The 22,920-nt window shown below is 41.6% G+C and overlaps 1 protein-coding gene across 1 annotated transcript; it reads left to right on the plus strand.

Annotated features, from left to right (window-relative positions):
- Window positions 1–6,353: 6,353 nt before the first annotated feature.
- Window positions 6,354–21,192, plus strand: LOC124252917 (organic cation transporter protein-like). Its single transcript, XM_046686594.1, has 11 exons — window positions 6,354–6,428; window positions 7,964–8,114; window positions 9,175–9,412; window positions 10,016–10,119; window positions 15,135–15,289; window positions 16,723–16,891; window positions 17,148–17,360; window positions 18,552–18,778; window positions 19,333–19,514; window positions 20,232–20,383; window positions 20,804–21,192. The coding sequence occupies exons 2-11, from the start codon at window positions 7,972–7,974 to the stop codon at window positions 20,883–20,885; spliced, it is 1,665 nt and encodes a 554-aa protein (XP_046542550.1). The 5' UTR covers window positions 6,354–6,428; window positions 7,964–7,971; the 3' UTR covers window positions 20,886–21,192.
- The last annotated feature ends 1,728 nt before the right edge of the window (window positions 21,193–22,920 follow it).

Below are 22,920 nucleotides of genomic sequence, written 5' to 3' on the forward strand. Positions count from 1 at the left end.
GTGTCTGATCCTTGGATACCGGGCTTCTTCGTCTAGATCCTTGTGTCAACAACATCCTTGTGCCAACAATCTGACTGTGGAGATGTATTTCACACATTGTGTGAGAGACTATGAGGACTTCCTTGAAGGGCATTTTAGAAGTTGGGGTGATGAAGAATGATGATACATTTTATGGATATACAACTTCGTTATTCTGTCTAGACGTCTAGACGTCTAAAACGTATCATCATTCTAGACGTCTAGACGTTTAGGGCCGAGGCCTCCAGCCTCCAGCTGTCTGGTCTTCAATGTCAACCCCGGACCCCTTGGCCGGAGATAATTTATAGTGCTGTCCAAATCGGAGAGAAGGGGCGAACCACTTTTGCAAGCATAAACATAACATGAAAATAAACATCAGTCCCTACGTATTCCACATTCCTTTAACATAAAATTAACACAACCATTTCTATAATTATGTATAAATGGACAAACCCTGAGTCATAATCATCACTGAAAGACATGAACTCCTTTCAGTGAAAGGAAACAACAAAACCATTGACATTCTATAACTAACAGCATCGAAAACATTGATACGTCACATGATAATAGCTAAAGCCACAAAATCGTTCCTACGGGCATAAATATATGCTGCGTAACCATTGCCAAGAAACATGCATGTCAATATGCGATAAAACCGTTTCCTCATTCATAAATAAAAAGCAACAAGAGCATTCCCACAATAACGAATTAAACATGCCAATTCATTCCCATGATCATAAAGAAAAGGATGAAATCTTTTTAACAGGCATAAATTAACACAACACAACCATAACCATAAACCGACATAAAATTCCCAAACGTTGATATAAATAATAGAGACCAACGATTGCCATAATTTATATTAGAAGATTCCAAACTATTGCCATAAACCTGATTACATGAGACCCAACCATTGTCATCATCCTAGATAAAAGAGTCCCAACCATTGATATAATCCTATATATAAGAGTCCCAACCATTGCCATAATCCTAGATAAAAGAGTCCAACCATTGCCCTAATCCCAGATAAAAGAGTCCCAACCATTGCCATAATCCTCGATAAAAGAGTCCAAACCATTGTCACTATTCTAGATAAAAGAGTCCCAACCATTGCCATAATCCTCGATAAAAGAGTCCCAACCATTGCCATAATCCCAGATAAAAGAGTCCCAACCATTGCCATAATCCCAGATAAAAGAGTCCCAACCAATGCCATAATCCCAGATAAAAGAGTCCCAAACCATTGCCCTAATCCCAGATAAAAGAGTCCCAAACCATTGCCATAATCCCAGATAAAAGCGTCCGAACCATTGCCATAATCCTCGATAAAAGAGTCCCAACCATTGCCCTAATCCTCGATAAAAGAGTCCCAACCATTGCCCTAATCCTCGATAAAAGAGTCCCAACCATTGATATAATCCTATATATAAGAGTCCCAACCATTGCCCTAATCCTAGATAAAAGAGTCCAACCATTGCCCTAATCCCAGATAAAAGAGTCCCAACCATTGCCATAATCCTCGATAAAAGAGTCCCAACCATTGTCACTATTCTAGATAAAAGAGTCCCAACCAATGCCATAATCCCAGATAAAAGAGTCCCAACCATTGCCATAATCCTAGATAAAAGAGACCAATCATTGCCCTAATCCCAGATAAAACAGTCCCAACCATTGCCATAATCCTCGATAAAAGAGTCCCAACCATTGTCACTATTCTAGATAAAAGAGTCTCAACCAATGCCATAATCCCAGATAAAAGAGTCCCAACCATTGCCCTAATCCTCGATAAAAGAGTCCCAACCATTGATATAATCCTATATATAAGAGTCCCAACCATTGCCATAATCCCAGATAAAGGAGTCCAACCATTGCCCTAATCCCAGATAAAAGAGTCCCAACCATTGCCATAATCCTCGATAAAAGAGTCCCAACCATTGTCACTATTCTAGATAAAAGAGTCCCAACCATTGCCATAATCCCAGATAAAAGAGTCCCAACCATTGCCATAATCTTAGATAAAAGAGTCCAATCATTGCCCTAATCCCAGATAAAAGAGTCCCAACCATTGCCATAATCCTCGATAAAAGAGTCCCAACCATTGTCATTATTCTAGATAAAAGAGTCCCAGCCATTGCCATAATCCTCGATAAAAGCGTCCGAACCATTGCCATAATCCCAGATGAAAGAGTCCCAACCATTGCCATAATCCTAGATAAAAGAGTCCCAACCATTGCCATAATCCTCGATAAAAGAGTCCCAACCATTGTCATTATTCTAGATAAAAGAGTCCCAACCAATGCCATAATCCCAGATAAAAGAGTCCCAAACCATTGCCATAATCCCAGATAAAAGAGTCCAATCATTGCCCTAATCCTCGATAAAAGAGTCCCAACCATTGTCATAATCCTAGATAAAAGAGTCCCAACCAATGCCATAATCCTAGATAAAAGAGTCCAATCATTGCCCTAATCCCAGATAAAAGAGTCCCAACCATTGCCATAATCCTCGATAAAAGAGTCCCAACCATTGTCATTATTCTAGATAAAAGAGTCCCAACCAATGCCATAATCCCAGATAAAAGAGTCCCAAACCATTGCCCTAATCCCAGATAAAAGAGTCCCAGCCATTGCCCTAATCCTCGATAAAAGCGTCCGAACCATTGCCATAATCCCAGATGAAAGAGTCCCAACCATTGCCATAATCCTAGATAAAAGAGTCCCAACCATTGTCACTATTCTAGATAAAAGAGTCCCAACCATTGCCATAATCCTAGATAAAAGAGTCCCAACCATTGCCATAATCCCAGATAAAAGAGTCCCAACCATTGCCATAATCCCAGATAAAAGAGTCCCAACCAATGCCATAATCCCAGATAAAAGAGTCCAATCATTGCCCTAATCCCAGATAAAAGAGTCCCAACCATTGCCATAATCCTCGATAAAAGAGTCCCAACCATTGTCATTATTCTAGATAAAAGAGTCCCAACCAATGCCATAATCCCAGATAAAAGAGTCCCAAACCATTGCCCTAATCCCAGATAAAAGAGTCCCAGCCATTGCCCTAATCCTCGATAAAAGCGTCCGAACCATTGCCATAATCCCAGATGAAAGAGTCCCAACCATTGCCATAATCCTAGATAAAAGAGTCCCAACCATTGTCACTATTCTAGATAAAAGAGTCCCAACCATTGCCATAATCCTAGATAAAAGAGTCCCAACCATTGCCATAATCCCAGATAAAAGAGTCCCAACCATTGCCATAATCCCAGATAAAAGAGTCCCAACCAATGCCATAATCCCAGATAAAAGAGTCCCAACCAATGCCATAATCCCAGATAAAAGAGTCCCAACCATTGCAATAATCCTCGATAAAAGCGTCCGAACCATTGCCATAATCCTCGATAAAAGCGTCCCAGCCATTGCCATAATCCGCACAAAACCATTTCAAAAGTCGTAATTAAAACTGACAAAATCATTGCCGCTACCAAAATATTCCTATAAAAAGAAAAGAAGGGACAAAACCCGTTCCATAATCATAAATCAAGACGACACAACCATCGCCATCGTCAAAAATAAAAACGTCAAAACTATCCCCATTACCATTAATACAACGACGATTCTCCTTGTCCTTTGACTCGACTGGTACAGCATTCGTCAACCGAATCGTGGCTAGGTAGACACAGGGAATCAGGTGACAATGTCATATTGACAATGTCGCACAAAGTCAGGTATATACATACACATAACTCAAGTATCACCATAAGCATGAAGACGGTTGCCTGAAAGGGTGGCCAGACCAAGATTATATTTTTACAATTTCTCCATTATCTCCCGCCCACATGTCTTGTAACACATGAGTTATTAACAATAGTGATACAAATGTAATTTGACAGGCCAAGCAATAACATGTATAGAAATGCAATGCATCTATTACGTAAAAATACCACTTTATAATATCACTTTTCTTCGTATTCAAACATACACATTGTAGAAAGTGAAGCTCTTTTCTCCATACCTTCAATATTGTATTTGTTACAAGTGTTTGGCCCGGGATGTCAAAATCAACTATCGATTCCAAGGTGTATCATTAAATATATTGACATGTACCTAAAGAACACTATTTAATGTCTAAGTACATTTCAATCTTAGATAATTGGTCCGTTAAAGTGAAGCCATTTTGCCTCTACATGCCCAACATGGTCTCTCTCTCCGACATGTTTGGTCTGTGTTCACTCCGCCGGGGCGAACAAATACATAGTTACAGTTATAGAGCAGTATCACATCCGCCTATATATCCAGTTTCGAGCTGACAGCTTCTTCGGTATTCGTTTGAGGGTGCTGACAAAAGAATTCAGGGTATTGATCTAAAAGTGGACTCTCATAGTTGAAGTAGTTGAAGAACAAAAAGACTTATTTATTTCTGTTACTTGTCATTTTCTGATCACAATGAAATGATGATTTATTTATCAAATATCACATCATATCATCACATCATATCATTTTCTGATCACAATGAAATGATAATTTATTTATCATATATCAGATCATCATATATCATATATCAGGCCTTTCTCGGAAACTTGTCTCCAAACAGCTTGTGTGTAATGGAAAGAGTACCAACGGATATCAGCATCTGGGACCACTGTCTCGATGGCACCAGTGGCATTGGTGGATGCACTAATACCTCTCTACTCAACTAGATATCCTTATAACAAAAGTCGATCAAGGTTAGTATGGCCCTGACCAGTGAGTCAGGCTCATTATAAGAGTATGGGGCTGAATTTTCTAATACCAATTAGCCTACATTGTTTTTGTATGCGATATGGATGAAGGCGAATTGAGATGTAGGCAAATATAGACTAAAGTACTCTCGGAAATAGAAAAGAAGACTGTTTTTCACGTTATATCTACAATTTATGTACTTAATATGTGAAAGTGAAATATCTGTTAAACTAAGTTCGGCCTAACTACAGTCTCAGTGGTACGGGGATGGAAACGTAAAAGAGGACTTTAATGAGGACAAATTTGTGAAAAAATTAGCAATGCTGTCCAATGTACAAAGCGACTTATTTGGAACAGACCATGGCTTTATGCAAATTAGAGTGCGATATTATTGTATTGTATTATTAACCCACATCGGCCCAAGGTCAAGATGACATTTTTCCGATGCAGATGGGGATATCTAGCCACCATTAACTCTTAAACCGTAACATGTGCACGTCGTACTGAGGTTACAGGTGTTTAGCGATAAACGTATTACAACGACGAAACAGATTCGGATGGACGGGAAAGGCAAAACAGTTTATGAATCTTATTAAATAGTGACGATGCTATGCGTTCGCGGAGAGGTGCCCCATGGGTGTAGTGTCACAAACACATAAAGGCACGTGACCTGTTCGCATGAAGAAACACGGGAACATAAGGTACATGAGGAGTGAGTGAGTGAGTTTAGTTTTACTCCGCATTAAGCAATATTGCAGCTATATGGCGGCAGTTTGTAAATAATCGAGTCTGGACCAGACAATCCTATGATCAACAGCATGTGTCAACCAAGTTAGCGAGCCTGACCACCCGATCCCGTTAGTCGCCTCTTACGACAAGCATGGGGTTACTGAAGATCAATTCTAACTGGGATCTTCACGGGTAGGTACATAAGGAATACTACGGTGACACAGTTACAGCGGCCTTAGGTCAAAATACCTGATTAAAATGTAGTAGAATAGAATCAGAGTTACATACTGATAAGCAATATCATAACGGCAATATTGCGTTTATTATTCACGGCTATCACTATGATTGCTATAACCGGACAACGGTTTTCTCATTTTCTCATTTTCAATATCATCTGTGCAGCATATGCTCTGTATCGAATACCTATCATGTGTAATACACAATTAAATCAGCCAAATTGTTGTATTTAAAATACGCGTCTCATTAAGTGTTTTTTTACAAAGCTGGGTTAAAACGCCAAGCAGCTAAGCAGCTCAAGATAGTCGACTGACCTACTTGCGCAATAGTGCAGGCAAACCTCCCTCAATCATCTGCATGTTTCTGTGTCGAGGGACTATTTTTGGAGACTAGAACAGGGTGCGAACTGTGCCATAGGTAAACATTAATGTTCCCCGCTGTTCATGTTGGCAATTATACTGTTGTTCAACCTTTCTGAACTGAACCGGAGTTAACAAAAGACCAGGGGATATTTTTAGCTATCACGTTCAAGAAAACGCGCGTCCTCCAGAGAATAACAATGTAAAAAAAGTAATTCAAAACCACATTTGACCGGTTGTCTGCTCGAAGGCTTTTTTAATATCGTGCGCCGTGATAAGCAATGCTAGCTGCTGATTGTACATCCGACGTGGGTTCAGTAGGTCTGTAGGCGAGACAGCCTCTTTCTCGAAAACCTTCGACTTGGTGAGTTTTAGTTGTAGATTTATGCTTCAGGCATTACTGTGTGTTAAAAATTGCTTTATATAGAGTCAATGGTCATTTTAATATACATGTATCATGCATTGTAGGGTTTCGTGTAATCATAACCATGAAATGTATTTGTGTTATCAGCTGTGCAAGTCAGCATTGACAAGAAGCGTGTACTATCAGCGACATGAGACACAACAGTGTAACTATTTGAACGATATCATCCTTCACGCCTAGTACGTGTTGTCTGTTAGACGATGTCGTGTGTTGTCTTTTGCATGGAATTAAATGTCCATTGTTCGATCGAGCCCAGTCTTACAAGCTGTCCTGAAGTCGTCCTTGGTGTGGGTAAGGGTATGTCTTTCCAAAACTGTTAATGTCACTTCAAATACCGAAAGGGCGGGAAATTCAACTTTCATAGGGAGAAGCCCGTAAGATTAAGATGCTCGGCAACATTTAACTCTCCAAAATTGTTACATGTAGGAGGTGTGCACGTGTGTGTGCGTGTGTCTCTCTCTCTCTCTGTGTGCGCGTGTGTGTCTGTCTGTGTGTGTGTGTGTCTGTCTCTCTGTGTCTTTGTGTGTGTCTCTGTGTGTGTGTGTGCGTCTGTCTGTCTGTGTGTCTCTGTCTGTCTCTCTCTCTGTGCGTGCGTGTGTGTGTGTGTGTGTGTGTGTGTGTGTGTGTGTGTGTGTGTGTGTGTGTGTGTGTGTGTGTGTGTGTGTGTGTGTGTGTGTGTGTGTGATGAGACCATTCGAAAAGGTATGAAACGTTGTTTGTCACCGGAAGAACTATGGTCTCGCGAAGTGCCGTGACCTACTTACCGACCCAATAGTTTTGAGGATGAGTCCAATCACCTTTCTCTTTGAGAAGTTTTCTTCGACCTTTGCAGAACCAAGCAAGGTGATCCTCTGAATGCATGAGAGAACTGAATCAATGAGAAAAGAGAACAGTTCGCAACATCAGTTTCGAATACGATCAGGCCCTGGCACCGGAGTAGATTTCGACTTTTTAATGATCTTTTTCAGGCAATCAGGTGTAATGAAACACACCCATTGCGACATTATTTTTTCATGTACAATAATATTGTGCTCCTCTACCCATGGTTCCTCGAGGCTGCATTTGCTGGTTATAGATCATAGCTGTTTCCAAAACCTTTCAATGGAATCTGATGTAGGTCTTTCCTCATTAGTGCCATTGGTTCCATTAAATGGCCTGTACAATAATTGCTTTTGATCACATTTGAACAGTTTAATTTATTTTAGGAAATTATTTTCCTTGTCCCACTTTCGTTTCCGTTGTATCCAAATCTTAAAGTATTTATGGTTCCATTTAATTTCAATTTAATCAATTTTTTATGTTTTGTCATAGGATGCCCTGTAGTTTTAAGCCATGTTCCACCCGAGATATCTCCGTCCTGTAACAGAGCACATCGAGATGAACGTTCACTTTCACATAACTGATGCAAGTATTTTCAGTGAGGACATTATTTACTACTGTCCTCAATCAATATTTTTATCCTTCTTTTGTTTCAGTTTAAAAAATGAAGTTTGATGAGATATTGATAGAGGTGGGTGAGTTCGGGCCCTATCAGCGCCGGGTGTATTTCCTGGTGTGTTTAGCATGTATCACTTCCGCCGTCCAGACCTTACTTCCGGTGTTTATCCTGGAAATGCCGGAATACAGGTGGGTGTGCAACAAAATACATGTTTTGTCGTCGTGTTTTCACGTGAAACGTTGACTGAACTTGTCACCACAAACAGTTCCTTTCGTTTTGATCTTGCTATCTCAGATACAATATCATGTCATGGCAATTTTGTAAAGGAGTTGCATCATCGGAAATACTCAATGGCAGAAAATATCTTAAAATATAGGAAACCTTCGATACATTAAGACGATGAATCAGTCTTGGATACTCCGACTATACCCTGGCGTATATAGGGTCGCATAATCAAATACTGGATATTGTTATGTATTCACATCAATATGCTTATGATACGCCGCATTTGTAGTTTTACGACATAATACTACTATCACATGGAGAATCATTGTCATTTTCTCTTTTAAGAACTGTATGAATGCATGAACACACAATGCCATTTAGAAAGTGGTCTAATGTAACATGTGTTATATTTGAGATTACACGTTCTTTGCCGCGGTGGCTGATCGGGTTAGGCGGCTGACGTAGTGTGCTGGCGATTAGGTGCCTGACTCTGACGGTGTCTGTTTGAATCCCGAATGGGTTCAACCCAACAAAAGTACAAGAATCTGTACTAGGAAAGTGTAATCTCAAATATAACATATGTATGAATGTACTTTTGCCAGTAGGCCTGGACATGATTACTCTTTCCCGCAAAACCAAACTAGTGTCATCAGTGATTTAGTGATCTATTCACATAATTTCCTTCACAATGTTGCCTTTAAAGTGTCGTGGAACCTGTTGTTCTCAAACCCTAGGCATAATGAATACCATCATTGAACAACACACTGCTACGTACACTCTGCCAGAATAAACTGATGTGGTATATAATATTTCTTGTGGCTTGACAGTTCTACGCTAGATGAATTTCTTGAAGTGATGTGTGTGCGTGCGTGCGTGCGTGCGTGCGTGTGTGTGTGCGCGCGCGCGCGTGCGTGCGTGCGTGTGTTTGTGTTTGTGAGTGTGTGAAAGAGACCATACACAGATTTGATACACTTACTGCAACAGTGACCAAAGCATGCAGACTAACCGTTACACCATTTTCAGGTGCAAGATCCTTACTCTGCCAAACGACACCTACAAGATACAAAGCCTCTATCATGCCTCTCTGGTGAACCAGTCTGTTCCCATGGAAATCGCTGACGAATCAGAGAGCTATGCCTCATGTAGCCTGTATGACGTCACGAACAGTTCTACAACGTCGCAGGGAACAAACCAATCCCAGATAACTTGTCATCGATGGGTGTACGATCAATCGACTTTTACATCTACAGTAATAACCCAGGTACACCATCGATCAACTCCACGGCGAGGAAAGTAGCCAAACGTACCGCTCTCATACATTTCTTAGAATTAAATAATTTACCAAAATATGTCTTTTAGTCTAATGTTTAACTACGTTGGCAGTGTTTCTATTACATTCGGGCAAAACTGTAACGTGTTTATGGTTTATAAACCACACCACCCGAAGACATTATGAAGGATGGATTTCCTGAGCGAAATATATTAATTTTTGTATTGTACGTGTGTGTTCTGGATTATCATCTAACGACAGGGGTAAAAATGTATCAAAATAGTAGTGACGGACAGGACTTGATGTGACTGGGTCCCAGTATCGTGTGTTCGAATCCCACCATCGCATTGATCATAAATTATGTGACCCAGGGTTTGTCCACACCATCCAGTGCACGTGGACTTCGCACAAACTAAAAACGTTTACTATCTGTGCCATCTAACTCACAGTCGGGTTAAGGAAATAACCAAGCGGTGACAAAGGCAATGAACCTCTAGTCATACAGTAAAAGCCTGACAGAAATGGTACATAAAGCGGGGCTTACCTTCACCTTTACTTAAACGTCTTCATCACGATGATCAGTTTCCATTTCAGTTTGACATGGTGTGTGACCACGCCTCTTTCCGCTCCCATCTCAACATGGTTGGTTTCGGGGGAATGCTGACAGGGGCTGTCGCCTTTGGGATCATCTCAGACATGTGAGCGTTCTAGGAACGGCTGTAGTCAGTTATCCTTTAATATTCAGATAAAGACCTTAAACTCTCATGTTTCACGTGCGATAGACTTGAATTTGACATGACAGGCATGTATCAGTGCCAGAGATGGTGTCCGATACAGTTCCCCTTTCTTCTCAGTACCTATGTGTTTTCAAATACTTGGTAAATAGTTGACTTTGCATGTATTTTGTGGCTCCCATCAGTACGACACTACGCTCATTGTTTGCAGACACCTGGTGTCATTACATAGAGGATATTATATGAGTGCCCATGTCATACTATGTTTACGACACGAGTGACTAAATGTTGGTATTTCCCGAGCGAGAGCGATATGCCGATATTTAGGCACGAGTGTCGTAAACATAGTATGATATGGGCACGAATATAATATTCTGTTTATTACCGAAGTCGTCAAATTGAGGAAAATAAACCCAAATCTACTTTCAAACACAGGCTTGCTATCCGCCGTTGCCACATGTAGAAAACGCAACGCCACACAAGAAACGTGACGTCATAGCCTTGTTCATGACGTCACGTCACCATGACAAAGTGATATTTTGCCCTAGGGCAACGTATGAAAAATATGAACCCCGATATGTTCGCCCTCGTAGGTAATAATGCTTAATACGAACTCTTGCTCATCTTACAGTCGATTTTGCTTTCAGCAGTCATCTCTGATGAATATTGAAACTTTTGTTTTGTTGCTTTTGTTACATGTATGATGGACATTTCATAGACTCTAATGTTACACGTGTGATAGACATGCCTTCAGATCTAATGTTACACGTGTGATAGACATGCCTTCAGATCTAATGTTACACGTGTGATAGACATGCCTTCGGATCTAATGTTACACGTGTGATAGACATGCCTTCCGATCTAATGTTACATGTGTGATAGACATACCTTCGAATCTGATGTTACACGTGTGATAGACATGCCTTCGGATCTAATGTTACACGTGTGATAGACATGCCTTCGGATCTAATGTTACACGTGTGATAGACATGCCTTCAGATCTAATGTTACACGTGTGATAGACATGCCTTCGGATCTAATGTTACACGTGTGATAGACATGCCTTCAGATCTAATGTTACACGTGTGATAGACATGCCTTCGGATCTGATGTTACACGTGTGATAGACCTGCCTTCGGATCTGATGTTACACGTGTGATAGACATGCCTTCGAATCTGACGTTACACGTGTGATAGACATGCCTTCGGATCTAATGTTACACGTGTGATAGACATGCCTTCGGATCTGACATTACACATGTTATAAACATGCCTTTGGATTTAATGCTACACATGTGATAGACATGCCTTCAGATCTGATGTTACACATGTGATAGACATGCCTTCGGCTCTGATGTTACACGTGTGATAGACATGCCTTCGGCTCTGATGTTACACATGTGATAAACATGCCTTTGGATCTGATGTTACACATGTGATAGACATGCCTTCGGATCTGATGTTACACGTGTGTTAGACATGTCTTCGGCTCTAATGTTACACATGTTATAGACATGCCTTCGGCTCTGATGTTACACATGTGATAGACATGCCTTCGGATCTGATGTTTCACGTGTGATAGACATGCCTTCGGATCTAATGTCACACACGTGATAGATATGCCTTCGGATCTACTGTCACACATGTGATAGATATGCCTTCGGCTCTGATGTTACACATGTGATAGACATGCCCTCGAATTTGACGTTACACGTGTGATAGACATGCCTTCATATCTAATGTTACATGTGTGATAGACATGCCTTCGGATCTGATGTTACACGTGTGATAGACATGCCTTCAGATCTGTTACACGTGTTACATCGATGTTACACGTGTGATAGACATGCCTTTGGATCTAATGTTACACGTGTGATAGACATGCCTTCGGATCTAATGTTACATGTGTGATAGACATGCCTTCGGATCTGATGTTACATGTGTGATAGACATGCCTTCGAATCTGACGTTACACGTGTGATAGACATGCCTTCGGATCTAATGTTACACGTGTGATAGACATGCCTTCGGATCTGACATTACATTTGTGATAAACATGCCTTCGGATCTAATGTTACACATGTGATAGACAAGCCTTCAGATCTAATGTTACACATGTGATAGACATGCCTTCGGCTCTAATGTTACACATGTGATAGACATGCCTTCGGCTCTGATGTTACACATGTGATAAACATGCCTTTGGATCTGATGTTACACATGTGATAGACATGCCTTCGGATCTGATGCTACACGTGTGTTAGACATGTCTTCGGCTCTAATGTTACACGTGTGATAGACATGCCTTCGGCTCTGATGTTACACATGTGATAGACATGCCTTCGGCTCTGATGTTACACATGTGATAGACATGCCTTCGGCTCTGATGTTACACATGTGATAGACATGCCTTCGGCTCTGATGTTACACATGTGATAGACAAGCCTTCAGATCTGATGTTACACATGTGATAGACAAGCCTTCAGATCTAATGTTACACATGTGATAGACAAGCCTTCAGATCTGATGTTACACATGTGATAGACATGCCTTCGGCTCTGATGTTACACATGTGATAGACAAGCCTTCAGATCTGATGTTACACATGTGATAGACATGCCTTCAGATCTAATGTTACACATGTGATAGACATGCCTTCGGCTCTGATGTTACACGTGTGATAGACATGCCTTCAGATCTGTTGTTACACATGTGATAGACATGCCTTCGGCTCTGATGTTACACATGTGATAGACATGTCTTCGGCTCTAATGTTACACATGTGATAGACATGCCTTCAGATCTGATGTTACACATGTGGTAAACATGCCTTCGGCTCTGATGTTACACATGTGATAGACAAGCCTTCGGATCTGATGTTACACGTGTGATAGACAAGCCTTCGGATCTAATGTCACACACGTGATAGATATGCCTTCGGATCTACTGTCACACATGTGATAGACATGCCTTCGGATCTAATACATACATACATACATACATACATACAAATACTTATATAGCGCCAATATCCGTAATCCGCTCAAAGGCGCTCTGGCTCTAAGATGGTCAAGATATCACATATAGTTCAAATGCTTCACCAAAGAGACATAATATCTTCAGATTTGATTTAAAAACAGCTAAATCTGGTTGTGTTCTGAGGTGAGATGGAAGATTGTTCCAGAGATGAGGCCCAGCCATCTCAAAGAAGTGACCTGTCACCATATGTTTTGTCCTAGTCACAGGAATTGTCAAAAGACACTGGTCATTTGATCGGAGAGAACGTACAGCAGTATAACGGTGGAACAGATCACAGAGGTACTGAGGAGCTAGACCATGTAAACTTTTAAAACAAGGAGTAGAGTTTTATATTTTATGCGGTAGTGGACGGGAAGCCAATGAAGTGTGAAGAACAGGAGTAATGTGGTCCGATTTCTTTGACAGAGAGACCACTCTGGCTGCAGTATTCTGCACCTTCTGAAGCTTGTTGTATAAGATTGTTTGGGAGGCCAGCAAGAAGCGCATTACAGTAGTCAAGACGAGATGTTACATATGCCTGAACAAGAGATGCTGTAGTCTTGACGTCCAGGTATCGTCGAATCATGCCGATGTTACGAATGTGGTAGTACGCCCTTCGACAGATGTTATTGATGTGTGGCTCCATGGACAGTGAAGAATCAAAAAATAAGTCCCAAGTTTCGCACCTCATGGTTTGGCTGAATCTCACACTGACCGATGCTGAATTTAGGAAGAGAGATACTGGGTTGGAGACGCTTAGGGTGGAAAACTATGAGTTCAGTTTTATCATCATTCAGTTTGAGGTAGTGTGACGACATCCAGATTTTGATGCAGCTAACACACTCTTTCAATGGTGAGAAATGAAGACACAGCTGATGAGGAAAGTAAGGGTTTGAATGATATGTAAATTTGAGTGTCGTCAGCATATAAATGCAGTCCAAGGTTGAAGGATCTGACGATATCACATGTGATAAACATGCCTTTAAATCTGATGTTACACATGTGATAGACATGCCTTCGGATCTGATGCTACACGTGTGTTAGACATGTCTTCGGCTCTAATGTTACACGTGTGATAGACATGCCTTCGGCTCTGATGTTACACATGTGATAGACATGCCTTCGGCTCTGATGTTACACATGTGATAGACATGCCTTCGGCTCTGATGTTACACATGTGATAGACATGCCTTCGGCTCTGATGTTACACATGTGATAGACACGCCTTCAGATCTGATGTTACACATGTGATAGACAAGCCTTCAGATCTAATGTTACACATGTGATAGACAAGCCTTCAGATCTGATGTTACACATGTGATAGACATGCCTTCGGCTCTGATGTTACACATGTGATAGACAAGCCTTCAGATCTGATGTTACACATGTGATAGACATGCCTTCAGATCTAATGTTACACATGTGATAGACATGCCTTCGGCTCTGATGTTACACGTGTGATAGACATGCCTTCAGATCTGTTGTTACACATGTGATAGACATGCCTTCGGCTCTGATGTTACACATGTGATAGACATGTCTTCGGCTCTAATGTTACACATGTGATAGACATGCCTTCAGATCTGATGTTACACATGTGGTAAACATGCCTTCGGCTCTGATGTTACACATGTGATAGACAAGCCTTCGGATCTGATGTTACACGTGTGATAGACAAGCCTTCGGATCTAATGTCACACACGTGATAGATATGCCTTCGGATCTACTGTCACACATGTGATAGACATGCCTTCGGATCTAATGTCACACACGTGATAGATATGCCTTCGGATCTACTGTCACACATGTGATAGATATGCCTTCGGCTCTAATGTCACACATGTGATAGACATGTCTTCGGATCTAATGCTACACGTGTGATCAACATGAGAAACTTTGAGATAGAACTCTAAATGTAACTCAACTACGGCTCAGTATATACCCGACTTATGTCCTCACAGTGTTGGACGCAAGTTGACTCTCCTGGCCAGTGGTGTCATCCAGATGGTGTCCGGCATCGCTCTAGCTTTCTCTCCAAACTTCATCGTGTTCGCTGTGTTCCGATTCTTCACGGGGATAGCGGCCATGTCTACATTCATGATTGCCTTTGTTATAGGTGAGTTGGACAGTGAATGATTTGCTATTTTACGGATACAATGGTCGTGTTGTTTGTCCTTTTGGTCCTACTTTTCCCTGTATATTTTATTAGGTGTCGAGTTAAATTCTGGAATTAGCATTCATCATGGGCCATTGCACCCAAGAAGGTAATCGGGCATCTAGATGCGTGTAAAAGTGGACGGCTTAGGTTATCATGTAATGCCTCCACGAGTGTGGCTGCATATATACGTTGTCAATGACCATGGCGTTCTTGTTTGGTCCAAAATAATTTCCTGTGCATATGCCCCGACCCTGGTCCCGGTATCGATGTTAATGTTTTAAAGAAAACATGAAATAAATGGAGCAAGAGGGCTCGGGCGATTCTTGCAGTCTGGTTCGGCTCATCAGCAGCTCAAAACTTGGTTTCCACGTGCACTGACAAGGTGTTGGGCAGTCTCATTAAATTTTGTGCATAATCCACCTTTGTATTTATGTTGAAGCAAAAATGACTGCCTGATAATGCCTTCGGTCTGACTTTTCATTCAAGTCATTTTCATCCAATCAAAGACCTCTGTAGGGCCGGTGTTCTCATCACACTGCACATCAATCCGATGCAGTGGTCGTTCAGAGAGCATTCCTGATTTGATATGGCACTTCGCCAGGTTGACCTGATTTAAAGGTTCACAATAATTTGTCACTGAAGAAATGTCCGGTGTATTGAAAAAGCATTATGAGAAATACTGTTACTAATAGTTGCTTAATGGCAGAGATATATCTTGAGAGCAGTTCTGATAGTGGACTAGGTAAGAGAAGAGTTCAAGGGGAAGAGTGTTCCATTGACAGTAACATTCCGTTACTAACCGGTTTCACTATTGCAACAAGAAACATGCTAGTTGTTTGTGAATAGTGTTTACAGGCAACCAGAGGGATATAAAACCGATCCATTGCTGTGCAGGAAGCCACTCACGCCCCTTCAGGATGGGAGTGATGTGCTGGTAATTAGGGGTTAGATGTACAAGCCTTGCTCTTGGTGACTTGCAATCTTCTGAGAAGTGTTTTGGAAAACCAGAAAGAGGCTATTACAGTAATCGATCGTCTTCGTGAAATCCTTAGTGACGTACGATATGACTTTACCAATGTTTCTCACTGCTTTGTTTGGCTGTTGTTCAACGCCGCAATCAGCGATAGTCCAGCTATATATGGGATTTTTTATTATGTTTGAATCTGGAACAGACAATCCAGTGATTGATATTTCTAGCATCGATCTACGCAATACAGATACGATGTCAACTGTTCGATCAGGTTGATAAATTTCAGGGTTTCTGTAAAGTTATCCAAATTGTTTGGTTGACCTGAGTTCTTCTCTGAGGAGAACATGTTGATGATTTTACAAATAGTTTTGTTTCTTTAAGATTTTTTAATATTAATTCCAGATTGATTGATACATTTCAGGACTTGAACTCGTTGGTCCCTCAAAACGAACCATTGCAGGAATTGCCATACAGTTCTTCTGGTGCTTTGGTCTGTTTTTGCTGGCGTTAGTGGCCTACTTCATCAGAGAGTGGAAATATCTCCAGATCGTCTTGTCCATCCCTTCGGTGTTCTTTATAGCATATTGGTGGTAAGGAAACGGGCCACCGCCAGTTACTTTTGTGATAGTTGGGTGAATGTTTGCACGCGTTCGTCCCGGTGTGCACTTGCGGATGTAGAGGGACGGGAGAGGGGATCAAGGAGTGACAATCAGTGCTTCAAAACGTAACGGTTGTGTTCATTTTCTGTTTTAAAACATAAGTCTACTTACCTCTATAAACCTATCTTGGAGAAAAGAGACTATATTTCGAAATGACTCATGTTTTGCTTCTATACTCAAATGACAGGGTTATACCAGAATCTCCAAGATGGCTGCTGTCACGTGGTCGGGTGGATGAAGCGGAAGTAATTCTAAAGAAATTAGCTCGCGTCAATGGCCGATCTCTGCCGAAGGACGCCATAAAGCGCCTGGTGCTCGAGAAGGGCCCACAGATGAAAATATGGCACATGTTCACCTCTCCCGTCCTCATTGTGAGGGGAATTGTCATATTCTGTCAGTGGTAAGCTAACAATATTATTCATTGTTCATTTACGGCATATAGGTTAACGAATGCAGAAAATTTTTGTTCTTCATGAACTTACACTCAACCGAAGGCTCGGGGAATTATTATTACTATTATATGTTGTTATGTGTTATTCCCTGGTCGAGACCTCACCAGAAATAAGTTAAGATTAAGCACTGGGCGTGAAACCAACCAACAACAAAACAATGTGATATAAATAACAACTGCATTCTGAGATGATTATCAGAACTACATTTACAGATTCATTTCATGTCACTACAGAGGCGACCCGTGAAGATCCGGGGTAGAATAGGTCTAAACTCACTCACTACAAAGGCATTGCAGTGCCAATACACATAGAGTGGCTGTACAAATTCAAACTCAGTATAGTACCGAAGCCGGGATTATAGCACTAAAGACAGAGATGGTAACATCCACGTTACTGCAACAATAGTCAAGCTTCCAAGACAGTCGTAGGCTGAGTAGGCAGGGTAAGAATGATTTCCGCACAACTGCTGGTCTTCTTGTAACCTGAGATGTAATGTGTGATGATTTTCATAGAGCACACCACTGCCACCTTACTGAATGTCAACAGGTACAATATATTACACTTGCAACAATGTTACATAATGTACAACACCGCCACATAATATTGTATATCAGTTGAAGGATGTTTCATCGGGACAATCACTGACGTGTGCTGTACAGCAGAAATGCTCTTAGCTTCACAAGTGAATGCATGTGGGGCCGAAGACCCGGGTTCCAATCCCCACATGGGTAAAATGTGTGAAGCCCATTTCTGGTGTCCCCCGCCGTGATGTTGCTGGAATATTGCTAAAACGGCGTAAAACCAAACTCAGTCAGTGAGTCATGCGGGATTTTTGAAGGCAATTGTAACTGAAGCTGAACATTGGCCTGTTTATCGACGCTGTCAGAACGTCAGGCCAGACCGACGCGTCTTCTTAACGTTTGTCCTACTAGTGATTCCAACCTACAACATCTTTATTGATGTCTCTCGAATGTTTTGAGGAAAGTTATCATTTATATTTGGCTGATTTTGTTTCTAGCAATTGCATTGCCTTATGCTTTCTTCCGACATTAACATGATACGAAGTGATATAACTAAAATACTTTTGATCGGCATTACACCCAATTCACATTTCTCATTCAGTGTGTTTTCTGACACAGGCTTGCTATCAACATAATCTACTACGGCCTCAGTCTGAACGTCAGCAACCTCAGCGGAGACGTCTTCCTCAACTTCACCTTCTCCTCCGCCGTAGAGACAGCTGCTTATGTCATGTGCATTTTTCTCATGGAGAGGACGGGGAGAAAGAAACTATACTTTGCTAACATGATTCTTGGTGGAGTGGCATGCATTGCCACAGTGTTCCCAGTTATCTATGGTAACAAGTGTGAGTATGTCTGAAATCATCGCCTGGTTTGTCATGCTGTTTGTTCAAAGTGACGCAGGTTATTTAGGCTCTGTTCCCAAATTAACATGAGATAAATGAGATTGGAAACAAATACCAATTGTCCAAGTCCACTTACCGTGGTGACCTTCCTCTGTTCATCATGCTGAGAGACGGGACAGGGCGGAACTGTTAACCAAACTGCTATTTCTCAAAGTAACGTGTATTGGGATTAGTCCTAGAAGAATAAGAACATATTGGGATATATATATTGCTTGTAGTTGCTACTTTCTCCTCACTATCCGATCACATGGTGTCAAAACAGAGGACACAAGTGGGATATTCACTGTGAGGAATTACGTAATCTCTCACGAAGAGTTTGATTTCCCTGATGATGTGTCTAGGTACATCAGCACCGGACATTGCTGATAGGTAAACAGGTAAATATGTAAGACCTTCATCTCATTAGGCGTTCCTTACGCATGGGTCTGACACGTCGTGTTATACTGGAGTTAAACCAAACTCACTAACTCACTGAAACATCCTCCTTGCTGCAGCACACACGTGGATCACGGTTACCCTGGCTATGGTCGGCAAGTTTGGGGCGTCAGCGGCTTTCGCAGTGTTGTATGTCTTCTCTTGTGAGATCTTCCCGACGGTCGTGCGTCAGTCTGGCATCGGGGTGTGTTCTATATTTGAAGGCACTGGCGGCATGGTGGCCCCATATATAGCAGACCTGGTAAGGTTATAACCTGTAATTTTGTCTTCATCAGAATTGATCCAGTCTGAAAGCAATTTAAATATTTGTTGTCCAAATTACTAGCCCTTCGTGGACCCGTTTGGATCTGTCCATAGGTTTCAACTGGTCCCAGGTTGCGTATACATGCAATGCTAAATATTATGTGTCTGCGAATGTGTTTACCTCCTCTCTTCCGTATGCATATATACATATGTTACAGATGTTGTACTTAAGAAAATATATCTGTCAAAATAGTGTTTAATAAACACTCCGGTCTTCCATCTTAAAACACAAATATTTCTGGAAACTGTTTTCCGTTAGCACGAGTAACAGTCAACTGTATGGTTGTATTTTGTTTATCCACATCGTTAATAAACAACATTCATGCATTTTTTAAGCTCACTGAATACAATGTTTATTATAATACACGACACTTGCCATGCGACATTACTGGCGGGATAACCTTAATATGCTGTGGGGGACATTTGTCGGGACGCGAGTGGAACCCAGTTGGTAAAACCGTTCATAATAAGTTGTTGTGTTTGCCCTCTCTAAAACAAAAGTGAGGCCAGTTTACTAAATGTCTCTTTTGACAAACTGGATCACATTTTGGTTGAATGACAAAATGCAAGGTGAATTCCTCAATGAGTTATGGTGGCCAGTATATTTTTGTCACATTCATAAAGTCAAGCCCAAATCCTTCCCATCGTATTGCAGGGTATTATATTTGGGGGACACTTAGCGGAAGCTCTGCCACTCATCGTGTTCGGGGTTGTAACTGTTGCTGCGGGGCTGCTGTCGTTAGTACTTCCGGAAACAAAGAACAAGAAGCTACCAGAAACCATTGAAGATGCTATATTGTTCGGAAGGTATTGCGGGTGTTCAATATAATAAACAGCGTATTGTATAGCAATGTCTTTGTTAAGAGACAGAATGGTTTCCATGCTCTTGATTGTTTGACGTAAATCGCGACATGCCATCGTACAGTATTGTCGAACCTGTTGCAACTAGATTATTTACTGGTCTTCGTAATCGTTGGTATCTTGTTGACACTTGATAACTATGATAGATGTAACACATTATGAACGCCAGCTGCCAATATTGTTTAGTTTTCCCAACTTGAAATTGACTGATATTATAATCTTGGTGCGAAATCCTGACTTTATTTCATTTTACAAGCCCCTCCCCGTACACATCTGTTGCCTTTAAATGTTCTGTAAACATGTTGCACCACTGTACAATAATTCAGTTTATAACGTTCAGGAATGATTTCGTTCTGCCATATTCAGGAACGAAAGGTCAAACACCAACGCCTACGACCCAATACCATCATCAAATACCAGGGAAAAGGTGGACGATTCCAGTATATAGTGATGCCAAGCGTTGTAAAAGCGACACCCGCGACGTCATCTCAAGGTTCAGATGCATTGACGGATCTGACAAGGATGCATGCGACCGTATCAAGAAGAAGTCATCGGCATAATGTTTCAACAATACTTCATCCATCACAGATCTTCTTTCATATCCACGTATATTTAATGATACAAGCAGGTGCTTTTGCAGATATCTATCATCAACAATAAGTATCTACTGACCAAAGATTTCAAGAGAAAATGTTTATTGTTACACATATAATGTGACGGATATTTTACAGGCCATTAAATTAGTCTCCAAACGCTTTGTGTCGTTTTGAAATATCTTAAACCATTATAACAGACCGTCAACAAAACATTAAGAGTATTGCGTGACACTGTGTGAGACAAGATTCCTAGTACCCAATGTGTGTCGTATTGTGTAATACCGTGTCAAACTCTGACCCCAGTACCCACTGTGTGTCGTAGTGTGTGATACCGTGTCAAACTCTGACCCCAGTACCCACTGTGTATCGTATTATATGATACTGTGTCAAACTCTGACCCCAGTACCCACTGTGTGTCGTATTGTGTGCTACTGTGTCAAACTTGGACCCCAGTACCCACTGTGTGTCGTAGTGTGTGAAACCGTGTCAAACTCTGACCCCAGTACCCACTGTGTGTCGTATTGTGTGATACTGTGTCAAACTTGGACCCCAGTACCCACTGTGTGTCGTAATTTGTGATACCGTGTCAAACTCTGACCCCAGTACCCAATGTGTGTCGTATTGCGTGATACCGTGTCAAACTCTGACCCCAGTACCCACTGTGTGTCGTATTGTGTGAGACTGTGTCAAACTCTGACCCCAGTACACACTGTGTGTCGTATTGTGTGATACTGTGTCAAACTCTGACCCCAGTACCCACTGTGTGTCGTAGTGTGTGATACCGTGTCAAACTCTGACCCCAGTACCCACTGTGTGTCGTATTGTGTGATACTGTGTCAAACTTGGACCCCAGTACCCAATGTGTGTCGTATTTTGTGATACCGTGTCAAACTCTGACCCCAGTACCCAATGTGTGTCGTATTGTGAGATACCGTGTCAAACTCTGACCCCAGTACCCCATGTGTGTTGGATTGTGTGATACTGTGTCACACCTGTACACCGATACCCCATGTGTGTCATAGTGTATGATACCGTGTCAAACGTTGACCCCAGAACCAAATGTGTGTTGTATTGTGTGATACCGTGTCAAACTCTGACCCCAGTACCCACTGTGTGTCGTATTGTGTGATACTGGGTCAAACTCTGACCCCGGTACCCCATGTGTGTCGTATTGTGTGATACTGTGTCACACTTGGACACCGATACCTGATGTGTGTCATAGTGTGTTATACCATGTCAAACGTTGACCCCAGAACCAAATGTGTGTTGTATTGTGTGATACTGTGTCAAACTCTGACCCCAGTACCCAATGTGTGTCGTATTGTGTGATACTGGGTCAAACATGGACACCGATACCCCATGTGTGTCATAGTGTGTTATACCGTGTCAAACGCTGACCCCAGAACCAAATGTGTGTTGTATTGTGTGATACTGTGTCAAACTTGGACCCCAGTACCCACTGTGTGTTGTATTGTGTGATACTGGGTCACACTTGGACACCGATACCTGATGTGTGTCGTATTGTGTGATACTGTGTCCAACTCTGACCCCAGTACCCCATGTGTGTCATAGTGTGTGATAGCGTGTCAAACTATGACCCCAGTACCCAATGTGTGTCGTATTGTGTGATACTTTGTCAAACTTGGACCCCAGTACCCAATGTGTGTTGTATTGTGTGATACTGGGTCAAACTTTGACCCCAGTACCCCATGTGTGTCGTATTGTGTGATACTGTGTCACACTTGGACACCGATACCCCATGTGTGTCATTGTGTATGATACCGTGTCAATTTTTGACCCCAGAACCAAATGTGTGTTGTATTGTGTAATATTGTGTCAAACTTGGACCCCAGTACCCAATGTGTGTTGTATTGTGTGATACTGTGT

This window comes from Haliotis rubra, unplaced genomic scaffold, assembly GCF_003918875.1.
Source record: "Haliotis rubra isolate DU_JTF1 unplaced genomic scaffold, ASM391887v1 Scf114, whole genome shotgun sequence".
NCBI lineage: Eukaryota > Metazoa > Mollusca > Gastropoda > Lepetellida > Haliotidae > Haliotis > Haliotis rubra.